This window comes from Pristis pectinata, chromosome 6 (genome assembly GCF_009764475.1).
Source record: "Pristis pectinata isolate sPriPec2 chromosome 6, sPriPec2.1.pri, whole genome shotgun sequence".
Taxonomy (NCBI): Eukaryota; Metazoa; Chordata; class Chondrichthyes; order Rhinopristiformes; family Pristidae; genus Pristis; species Pristis pectinata.
The window spans coordinates 16,115,203-16,127,543 of NC_067410.1; the positions used below are offsets into that span (position 1 = coordinate 16,115,203).

The window sequence follows — 12,341 nt, forward strand, 5'->3', positions numbered from 1 at the left end:
CTTCTCTTTTTAATTGTAATAAAAGTCCCAGAGGCACTTTCCACCAGTTGTGGAGACTAGAAATGGGGCTGGGCCACTTAGGACTGAAATTAAATGACTTTTTTTATTTGCACAGCGGGATCTAAATCTTTGGAATTCTGTAACTCATGGCTGTGTATGTCCAATCGCTGGGTTATTTAAGGTCAAGGAAACAAAGTGAATCAGAGGGTAAGTGAGAAGTGAGACTCAGGATTGGGCATAATCTTGTGGAATAGGAGAACAGGAACCAGAGGCCATCGAGCTCCTCCTGATTCTTATTTCTTACGTTCTTAATCTAGAATAAGAACTTTTTTTTATATATGAAAGCAATCCAGTTTCACAATCACGATGGGAATAGCAGAAAAACTACAATAAATATAACACAGAGAAATGTACCATGATAATGAATCAATCATTGAGGAACAATCACTGCAACAAATTACACTGATGTCTACCATAATACGACACATTTAGGCGAATTTTCAACAGAAGATGCCAAGTATATGAAAGAAATTCATTTCAAAATAGCTACAAGTTTCTCAGCGGAGTCAAACAAGAAGTCAATATGTAGGGAGCAGGCATCCAGGACCAAATGCACTGCCAATGAAAAATCTCAGTCTGCCAGTGATGAAATGGATGGTTGTTAACTCTCTCACTGTCAGCCATCAAAGCAAGGGGATGTTAAACAACAAAATATAACACAGCGAGAGGACTTCAAGTCTTTTCTATCCATTCTCAAAAAGCTTAAGATTGGTACTTTGAGGAAAATATAATTATGTTTTAAAATATATTTACAAACTACTTCCCGCTCAATATATTTGCTTTTTGTTTTTTGGTTTAATACAACATTCCACTTACCTTTATCGCAATTTGTACCTTCCCACCCTTTGAAACAGTTACAGCTTCCATCACCATCTAGTCCATCATTGCAGTTCCCATTTACACACAAGCATTCTAAACACACATAAATAAATACCTGGTTAATTGGATTGTAAGATGGTAAAAGGGAGAAGAAACATTCAAATGTAAACTGATACACCAAGACAACTTCTGATTTTAGTTATACCATGGGAAGACTAGAAAAGCATGTCAGGTCAAGCCATCAAACAGCTGCTTCCAAGCAACCATTTATAGAGTGGCATTAATAAGTCAGCATTTATAATTCAACTGCCTACTCCTGAAGTTGAAGTAATTTAGTGGAAGAACTGAAGTGGAGGTGAAGATATTAACAAAATTATGCAAACATGTCTATAAATGTACGGTAGCATAGGCACGGTAGCATAGTGGTTAGCATAATGCTTTACAGCACCAGCGACCCAGGTTCAAATCCGGCCACTGTCCGTAAGGAGTTTGTGCGTTCTCCCCGTGTCTGTGTGGGTTTCCTCCGGGTGCTGTGGTTTCCTCCCACATTCCAAAGATGTACAGGTTAGGAAGTTATGCGCATGCTATGTTGGCACCGGAAGCATGGCGACACTTGCGGTCTGCCCCCCAAAGTCACTACGCAAAAGATTTATTTCACTGTGTGTTTCAATGTACATGTGACTAATAAAGATCTTATCTTACATATATAGTTTATAAGATTATGGGAGACATAGATAGGGTAGATAGTCAAGCTCTTTATCCCAGGGAAGAAATGTCAAATACCAGAGGACATGCATTTAAGGTGAAGGGGGGAAAGTTAAAGGAGATGGGCAGGACAAGTTTTTTTTAAAAACACAGAGGGAGGTGGATGCCTGGAACAGACTGCCGGGGTAGTGGTGGAAGCAGATACAATAGTGGTGTTTAAGAGGCTGTTGGATAGATGCATGAATATGCAGGGAATGGATGGACATGGGTCATGTACAGGCAGAAGAGGTTTAGTTTAATTTGGCATTGTGTTCTGTGCAGACATCATGGGCTGAAGGGCCTGTTCCTGTGCTGTACTGTTCTATGTATGTACTTCAGATAATAAAATCAAATAGCAAAAGTTAGCTCAATACCATCTCCAAAGTCAGTGCGACACTACACACCACTTACGTATAAAACAAATATGAGGTGTACACTCTCCTCTCTAGTGATGTTATTAACCTAGCAGTTAAAGAAGGCTGAGCATGGTGTGTCACTTACACCAGCACATTTTCCTTTACGTTGAACACAATTCATATTTGCTCAAAACTACCTACAAACATTGTGAGCTTACCTAGCAGTGATATGCCAAAATGATGGGACATCTTCGAATAGTAATCAAATTTATAGCCCTCAATTATAGAAATATAACAGGAAATAAATAATTCAAGAACCTGTGACGGTTGGTCCCCATTGCTTATTGATAAGATAAGATATCTTTATTAGTCACATGTACATCGAAACACACAGTGAAATACATCTCTTGCGTAGTGTGTTCTGGGGGCAGCCTTCAAGTGTCGCCACACTTCCGGCACCAACATAGCATGCCCACAACTTCCTAACCCGTACGTCTTTGGAATGTGGGAGGAAACCCACGCAGACATGGAGAGAACGTACAAACTCCTTACAGACAGCAGCGGGAATTGAACCCGGGTCACTGGCAATGTAATAGCGTTACACTAACCACTACACTACGGTGCCTGCCCGGTACATTAAGCATGTACATGAGTACATTAAGCACACTTACATCAGGAATAGCACAGGTTATAATGCCCATTTATCCCTTATTTATCCTTGAATCAAAAAATAAATTTTACTAAATTGTTAATTACTATTCTAATTCATTTATAAATTGAGGTGTATATAGTCCATACCAAGTGTGCAATTTGTTCCGTATCTTCCAGCTTCACAAGATTCACAGGCGGTGCCTTGAAATCCTTCATGGCACAGACACTCTCCAGTTCCATTAATACCATCCTGACAGATGCCGTATTTGGAGCACCAGGCATTTGGCTTTCCAGGGCACATCTGGCACCTTGGTCCAAAGTATCCGAAACAGCAATCTACAGTCTAAAGCAAGCAAATATAGCAATGAAGTGTGAATAAGGAAACAGATAAAGGAGCTGCTTTAAGACAGACCTTAATTAGACTTCCTTTGAATCCAACGCCAAACCAATGCCATTACTCCTCCTGGGGCAGCACCTTCACCATAAAAGCTCTGATCATGCACCACCTCAATGGGTAGACAACATTATCCACATTCCTGACACCAGACTCCTGAAATAAGTCACATACTGAGTGCTTTATTGGTGTCATTATTTTCCAAGAGGACAGAGAAAGTGCTTCAGGGAAGTTCTAAAAGTCACCAACTCATGGGAATCCCAGGCCCAATAGAAATGGAGAAAGAGTATGCAGGGAGGTATTGAGCACCTCGACTATCTACACAGGGAGCACAAGACGACAATGCACAAACAGGGGGACGAGTATACAACATCCTGAACAATCCTCCTGCCCATCAAGCACCATCTGCCTCATCTGTGGCAGAGTATGCAGATCTCACATGGGATTCTTCAGCCACCTCAGAACCCAGCAGAACTGGAGTGGAAGTAAGTCATCCTCAGGCCCAAAGGACTGCCTCAGAAGAGGAGAAGGAGAAAAAGAAAAGGTCTGCTTTGTGTCGATACTGTAAGATCATCTCATTTTCAGTCTTGCATTTATGGACAATAATGATACTGGCCTAGAAAATACTATCTTTACTGGCATGCATGAAGCCAACTGAACCCAAAAAAAAATTTAGTGAGAGACAACAAATATTCCATTGGCGTTCAGAATACTCTTGCAATTTTTGACGTTTATTTTCTCGAGTACTTTATTTTATTCAAAATCCAAAAGTGTGTAAAAAAACTGTACCATTCTGTGAAACAATGCCATGCAAACAAGGCAAATATTCACAGAGCTGCATGTTAAATAACTATGACAAAGCAGTTGTTACATCTTAATGCAGAGAAACACGTGCATCCCTTGGATGTTCTTCTGATTTCCACCTCCTGTAGTGGATATAACTTATTCCCCCTTTCTTTCACAGCTAGGATGGCAGCTCAATTCATCAAATGGAGTGTCCATTTTTAAAAAGGGATTGAGACCTCAGCCCATGGATCAGCTTGCATTTTCCTGAACATTTTAGTATTGTTTTATATTTCTGTTTAGACATTCTTTACAAATCCAATATCAAAATATCGCAGGCATATTCCAATTGGCAATTTTTACACTCCATTATTGTTCCATATCTGTTGCCTCTGAATATTCAACAACAACAACAACACAGGACTCATCTGTAATGACCACTACAGCAAAATAGCAAATAGACTCTCACTATCCAGACAAAGAAACAAAATTAATACTTGGATCAGTCTGTGCCTCAAGAAGATAGAGGAAAAATTAGGATGAGAAACAAGAAATAATGACAGTGACATGTAGAAAGTAAACTTACAATTGTTACTTGCATGCAGCTGGGTCTGCAGCCAATACGCTTTAAATTTTTGCCATTTCTGAATTGTTTATAAATGCAGTTTGGTGTTCTGACTTGGCCAGGAAATTCCTAAGCACAAAAAAAGAACATGTACAACTCAATATGACATACTTCATTGACTTTGAACATTAACATCTGACAGTATTACATTAAAAATCACCATGTGAAATGCTTCATAATTTATGACAATGTTAAAAATATAAATTTATCAAGGAAATTACATAAAAAATAAACATTATACACATGTATCATGCTCAGCCTCTGTCAGAGGTCCCCACTATTACAGATGCCAGATCGATTCAATGCATGTGACGTCAAGAAATGGATCTATTTTACTGAACATAGTGAACTGAGTGATTCCTGACAGAACCTTAGCCATACAGCTGATGATTTGTAGTCCAGCACTGGCCATGCCACACACTAAGCTGATCCAACACAGTTATAACACTTATTTATCAGATAATGTGAAAAATTGCACTGGTATGTCTTGTTCACCAATGGTAAGGAAAATCCAGCCTAACTTGATACTGCTCTATCAATCTATTCCCAATTGTTAACAAAGTGATGGAACAGGTTGACAGTATACACCTGCTCATCACTGTTCAGTTTAGTTTTCTCCAGGGCTAGGATGCTTCAGTAGTCTCTATAACCTTGGTAAAATGTGGGCCTGATTTCTGAAGGTGAGATGAAAACAAATGCCTTGACAACAAGGTAGTATTCATCCAGGTGCAGTGATACAGGGTCGCAGTGGAAGTGATATCAGTGGAATCAGATGAAGTTATTGGTTATTGGAAGCTTTCAGCTCAGCCCAGGACATCGCTGTATTCTGTATCTTGGCGGAATTATTTTCATCTACTTTATTCGTAACTTTGCTCCAGGATAAAGTCAAAAATGGACCTGTTTGGTAATGAATTCACAGTGTTCGCCCTTTGCAATACTGCAGATAATTAAAGAGTTACATTTATGTGCAGCAGGACTTCTACACTATTTACACATCAGCTAGTAAGTGACAAGCAACATGCATGTCACAAATTAAAAGGCAATGATTAAGTCTCACAAGAGAGAACCGAGCCACTTTCTATTACATTCAATGGCATGACCAACTCCAAGTATCCCATCAATAAAAACACCGAGGGATCAAAAAGACTATTGGCCCTGGTGAAATGGCAAATATTGCGCTGAATGCTTAAGCTTCAGAACCAATCGTGTCTCTATCCAAGCCATTCCAGTAGAGCTACAACATTGGCATCTGCCCAACAATGTGTTAAAACAACTCAATTATGTCCTGACAACAGAAAGCAGAACAAATCCAAATCAATTACTGCGCCTTCACTATCGTCAGTCATCAGTAAAGTGATGACTGGCATTGGTGTTCCTGAAACTCAGTTTGGATTCAGCCTGAAGCACTTGGTTCAAAACCTTACTTTAAGTTGAACAAAGGAACTGCATTCGAAAGGCGAGATGAGAGTGACGATCCCATTGATTCAAGACAGCATTTAACAGAATGTGGCGTCAAGAAACTCTGAAGTCAATGGGAATCATGAATAGAACACTCCACTGGCTGGAGTTTCACTTGGCATAAATGAAGGTGGTCGTCACTCTCACCTCACCCATTGGCCTCAGATCTGCTGCTGGTGATGGTCCACAGCATTTTCTAAATACCACGCTTTGAGCTGCTAGCTCTGCCATAAATATGTCCTGTTTAGCTTGCTGCTACTAACATGCTGGAGGCAAAGCTCAGTGTGAAGGCAGGATTTAGACATCACAGGGACTGTGCACTATAATGTCATGGACAGCTAAATTCATGAGATTGATTTGGGTCTTCACTCATGTTCATTCTCATATCTTTGTTGCAGGATTTGCAATGTACTTCAAGCTTCAGCCAGATGAGACAGTGGTGACACTGAAGTCTCCCACCCAGAGGACATTACATGTTCTTACTTTCCTCAGTGCATATCCTAAGGAGGACTAGGTCATCATCAGCAAGTGAGCAGTAAGTGTAAATCAGCAAGAGGTTTCTCTTGGTGGCCCTCGTTTTGATCACACTTGCAGTATTTGATCTCCTTACCTAATAAAGGTGATACTTGCTGTGGAGGGAGTACAGTGAAGATTTACTAGATTGGATCCTGGGATGACAGGTATGCCATAGGATTGAGTAGGTTCTCTGGAGTTTAGAAGAATGAGAGATGTCCTCACTGAAATGTATAAAATTCTTAGAGTCCTTGACAGGGTAGATATGGGAAGATGTTTCCCCTACCCCTCAAAATAATGGATAGACCACTTAGGATTGAAATGAGGAGAAATTTCTCCACCTGGAGAGTGAATCCTTGAAATTCTCTATCCCTGACAGCTGTGGTGGTTCAGTCATCAGCTTTATTCAAAAGTGACATTGATAGATTCTTGAATATTAGAGAAATCAAAAAATGTGGGGATAGGGCAAGAAAATGCCTTTGAGCTAGAAGATTAGCCATGATTTTGGTGAATGGCAAACCAGGTTCAAATGGTCATGTTCTTAAGTTCTCATCACGTCAGATCTGATGATGAGACATGGCAACTCCAGCCTCAATGTAAAGAACAGATGTACTCCTGCTAACTGCACTCCTCAGACCTGCCACCTCTAGGGAGTCGAGTATTCAGGTGGTCTCCTTACCCAAACAGAAGTTATATTTGCTGTGGAGGGAGTGCAGCAGAGGTTGGTTCCTGGTTTGGCAGATCTGTCATATGTGGAAAGACTGAGTGAGCTGGGTCTCTATTCTTTAGAGATTAGAAGCATGAGAGGTGACATTATTGAAATGTATAAAATTCTTAGAGAAATCATTATGAAGGAGTCAGGGATATTTTCAGTTTTTAGGGGGAAAGAAATCTGAACTGTGGAACATAAAGATAGAGTGGAACTCAGCATATGCATTCATTATTGAAACATCTAATGCATTAACCATCAGAAAGCCAAGTCAAAATTACAAAGTCTATCTCTGAATAAAGCACTCCAGTCTTAGACACCTTTTATGTATTAGAATTTTTACACTTTCTTCTCACTTTGTAGTTTGCACAGTTTCAATGGGATGAGTGGACGACCAGTTCACCTCATCAGCACAATATGCAACCTCAAAAGAAGCCACAAATTTGAGACATGGACTTGTAAAGCTCTTATCTGCACAAGTGTTCAGACCTTGGCTGAGTTATTAGATGATTCACTGTTCAGAAATTAGATATTCAAATCGTGGAAAAACTGGAATCCATTTACATTTAAATTCCCTGCCAACAAAGTCATTCACTGACAACATTTTACATCCTTTGCAATAAATCATTTATGGAAAGTTGGAATTAATCTCTTTCAGAATTATTTTGCAAAGAGGGAAATGTAAGGGCTCAAGGGATTACGTTGGGAAAGAAGAGCAAAACCAAAGATGGCTTCAGAATCTTTACTTACCGTAAGGGTAGTCCCTTCAGGACATATGGGGTTAAGATCACAGCTGCCACAAATTCCCTTAAAAAAGAAAAGATATTAACTATGATTTGTGTTCTGTTACACTGGCATGTGACTATACACAGTACACAATCAAGCTAATATCTAAGAAATTTTTCTCTTGATGTGACATGAAAATAATACAAATAAAAAACATTTTATACAAAAGATATTCAATCATCTATTAAGCAATTTGAGTATGGGTAAACAACATGCAATAGTTGATAAAAAGTATTTTACTTGATGCTGTTCAGAACTACACTATGCACATGACTTAATGTGATTAATGTGAAAATTAAAAAAAAACCTGAATTTAAAACAGAAAATGTTGGAAATACTCAATAGCTCAGGCAGAGTCTGTGGAGAGACACAGAGACAGTGTTTACATCTAGGTTGATGACCTGTCCTCAGTTCTAATACAAAGCCATTCCCCCCTTTGCTGCCTGACCAGTTCAGTATTTCCAGCAACCAGTATTTTGATTTTATTAATCCCTCAGAGCTTGAATCAGGATTTTGTACTTAAATTTAAGATGGATTAGGAAATTTTTTTTTACAATACCAACAAATGGAATCATTGGATTTTGATGCCTGGATCTGTACACCTGTGTGGAGTAGAACATCTGTCCCAGTCGCACTAACGCTATATTGAGGGCTACAAAATCCTCAAAGCTCACTCTCCAAACTGTTGCATCATGGAACAATCAGATATGTGCCTGCACCTGCAACTCCCCACACATTGTAAGCACCTGATTTCAACCATACCATTAGAAGTGGTTACAAACAAGAGCCAGAGTAATAAAGGATTAGTTTAAGCAGCTGCTTTCAGTTGTTGTAAGAAAAACAGAAGCTTCCTGGTGATACTTCTTCAGCCTTCTTTGTTTGAAAGCATGAAAAGTTAAAGGGAAGAACACTGAAGCTGCCTTCGTCAACGTATCACATCCAGACACATGCATTGCAGATCCAGGTATCAAATTCCAAAGGCATGATGTTTGGGAGGTAATTTTGGTTACTGTTAAAAAAAAACCCTAGTGTTGGTGGATGTCAGGAGAATCAAGGTGGAGTTGATGAGCATGTGAAAGAGAATTGGTCACAGGGAAGTAAGTGAGGCAATGGAATTAATAACATTTTTCTGAAGGCTGGCATAGACTCCATGGACCTCCTTCCTCCTGATGAGAAATTCCAATGATTCTGTTTGTTACTCTTCCATAGCATACCTAATCCATTACAAATTTAAGCACCAACTCCTGATTCAACCATTGAGTTATTTCTATAAATTTAAAATATTCTGACTGCTGAAAATCTGACAGAAAATCAGAATATACTGGAAATACTGAGCAGGTCAGGAAACGTCAGTGGAAGAGAACAGAGCTAATTTTTCAGGGTGATGACCTTGCATCAGGATTTATGAAACATCATCAACCTTAAAGTCAAGAGGCACAAATCACTAATCTATGCATACACATACATTGTAGCATTTCATACATACCTCTACAATTACAGTCTCGTTAGTGTCACATCTATTCTTCTGTAATTGGAGGACCTGAGTTGTTCCCAGCAATATCCCATGTCTTGTCTCATTGTGAAATTCATTTAATGGTACATTATTAACAAAAATCTGGAAAAATTATTGCATTTTCTGTCAATAATAATGAAAGAACAGCTAAGTTTTTATGTGAATTATTGATTTTGATACAACATAGTAATTATACTCTTTCATAAAACACAGGACAACCTAACTCATGTATTAAGTAGGAGATTGACATTTAATAAGGGATTTTTTTTTGTAGTGCAGCATAGACAAGTGACATGAAGAGCTGGGTTTAAATGATGTCATGGTACACAGCTGAACAGAAAATCAATCTGGAATGAAAAACTGGGGTCGTAACAGTAACCAGACAGAGAAACTCAAAGTAATCAGGCAAAGTCAATGTGGTTTTCTGAAAGGGAAGTCGTGTCTTTCCAAGTTATTGTAGTTCTTTAAAAAGTATCATGTGCTGATAATAAAAGATGACCAATGGATATACACCGCTTAGATTTTCTATGAAGGTAGTTTATAACATGCCACATCAAAAGTTAATGCGGAAAATAAAAGCTCATAGTGTAGCAGATAACATATTGGTGTGGATAGAGGTGAGCTGGCTAATAGAAAACAGATAGTACGCATAACTTTTATTTTCTGGTTGGGGAGCTGTAATGAAGACCCCAACTTACACAATTTATATAAATTACTTTGATGGTATGGTTGGTAAATTTAATAATGACACAGATGGGTAGGAAGTAAATTCTGAAGTGGACATAATGAGGCCACGAAGGGATGCAGTTAAGTGAATGCACAAAGATCTGGCAAATGGTGTACAATGTGGGAAAATGTGATTTTGTTCATTTTGGCAGTAAAGTGTGTATATCCAAAAGGTAAGAGATGAAGAATACTCTGAGATGCAAAGGGATTTTGATGTACTAATGCATGATTTGGAAAAGTTTAATATGCATGTACAACGGGTAATTAGGAAAGCCAACATAAGTGTTTATTGCTCAGGGAATTTAATACAAATACTTCAGATATATAGGGTACTGGTGAAATCATAATTGGAGTACTGGAGCGGCTAGCTACACACTACCAAATGAAGACACAGAGTCGCTGGTTTCGAAATCGAAGGTCGAATGCTGACTGGGGCGCGGTGCGCCTTTAATAGCCGAGCAATTCCTGCGCAACAGTTCCCGCGCTGACGTCACGTGCATGTCACCTGACCTTCCCGCGCACGGGCTTTCCCAGCCCAACGCTGGGGAAGAAGGAGGGCCCCACGCCATCTTGGATCGGGGCCTCCGACGACGTCGCGATGTCGGGAGCCGGTTCGATGCCAGTGCGGTGAGTCGCTACAGTACTACGTATGGTATTGGTCTCCTTATTTAAGGTAGGATGTATTGTACGTGATTCAGAAGTAGTTTAGAAACAGTTACTAGATGACACCTGGAATGGCAAGGTGCCTTAAGTAGAACGATTGGATAGGCTTGCTTAAAGTCCAATGCTATTCAGGAGAGGACTCAATTGAAACATACAAGATCCTGAGAAGATCTTGACAGGGTGAATATAGAAAGGATATTTCCTCTTGTAGGTGAATCTAGAACTAGGGGTTATCCATCTAAGACGGGAGAGATGAATTTCCTTTTCTCTCAGATGGTTGAGAGTCTTTAGAAATCTCTTCCTCAAAGGGCAATGGAAGCATATTCTTTTCTTATCATGTATCTATCTACCTCTGCCCTAAAAATAGTCAAAGTAGTGAAAGCTTACTGTGGGTGGTCAGGAATATGAAGTTAAGGTCTCAGTCTGAAAACCACAAAATTAATTGGTAGAGCAAACTCAAGAGGCCAAGTGGCCCACTCATGCTCCTGATATGTTCACAAGCTTATACAGATTTTCTGGATTGTTGTAAAAATTTGGTTTATTTCCAAATGGGACAGATTCAGAACAAATCTAACAGCTAAGATTTGGGCAAATATGGAGCCCTGCAGACTATCAGCAGAAGCAGAAGAGAAATCCACCACAACTGCCATCCTTAATATATGGCATGAAAAACATGATAATGCTGGAGGAACTCAGCAGGCCAAGGCAGAAAAGCAGGCGGTCAACGTTTTGGGTCAGGACCCTTCTTCAGGACTGAAATTAGGAAAAGGGGAAGCCCAGTAGATAGGAAGGAAAAGCAGAGCAGTTATAGGTGGACAAGAGGGGCGGCGGGGTGGGCACAAGGTGGTGCTGGGTAGATGCAGGTAAGAGGTAGTGATAGACAGACTCCTCCCCCGCACCTGCTTTTCTCCACGGGTGCTGCCTGGCCTGCTGAGTTCCTCCAGCATCATAGTGCTTTTCATCTAGATTCCAGCATCTGCAGTCCTTTGTTTCTCTTACTATATGGCATATTCCTCAGTCTACCAATACCGCATCAAACCAATGAGGTGTGTAGTTGGTCATGACAGAACAACATGAGGTGCCACACTGGTGAAGCCACAGCACAGAACTACATGCATGCTAAACAACAGAAGCAGACAAAGCTAAGTGAGTCCAAAACCAATGAATCAAATCGGAATTCTAAACTTGCCACGTCTAATTGTGAATGCCTGTATATAAAAGAACTAAGGAAGCAGGGGAATACCTTCGGTGATAACAAAGCTCAATAAGTCAGTACAGGAAGTAAGGCTGAATCACTTGAAAGCATGTTCAGCCAGATGTACCCGCTGAATGATCCATCTCACTCTCCTCCTGAGGTCTACAGGATCACGGAAGTCAGTCTTAGGACAAATTATTTCACAAGGTATGAGAAATAGCCGAGGGTACTGGATAGAGCTGAGGCTATGAGACCTGTGGTATTGAAGGCATGCTCCAGAACTAACAACACCTCTAGTCAGTAATTCTGGTACAGACACAATGCTATCATCCTCTTGACGATATGA

The 12,341-nt window shown here is 39.9% G+C and overlaps 1 protein-coding gene across 1 annotated transcript in view; it reads right to left on the reverse strand.

The window, feature by feature from the left end:
* stab1 (stabilin 1) overlaps positions 1 to 12,341 on the reverse strand; it is a 157,150-nt gene that overhangs the window by 49,393 nt on the left and 95,416 nt on the right. The window contains 5 exon segments of the mRNA XM_052017592.1: positions 877 to 972; positions 2,778 to 2,973; positions 4,394 to 4,501; positions 7,863 to 7,919; positions 9,385 to 9,513. Coding sequence (XP_051873552.1) covers positions 877 to 972; positions 2,778 to 2,973; positions 4,394 to 4,501; positions 7,863 to 7,919; positions 9,385 to 9,513 — 586 coding nt within the window.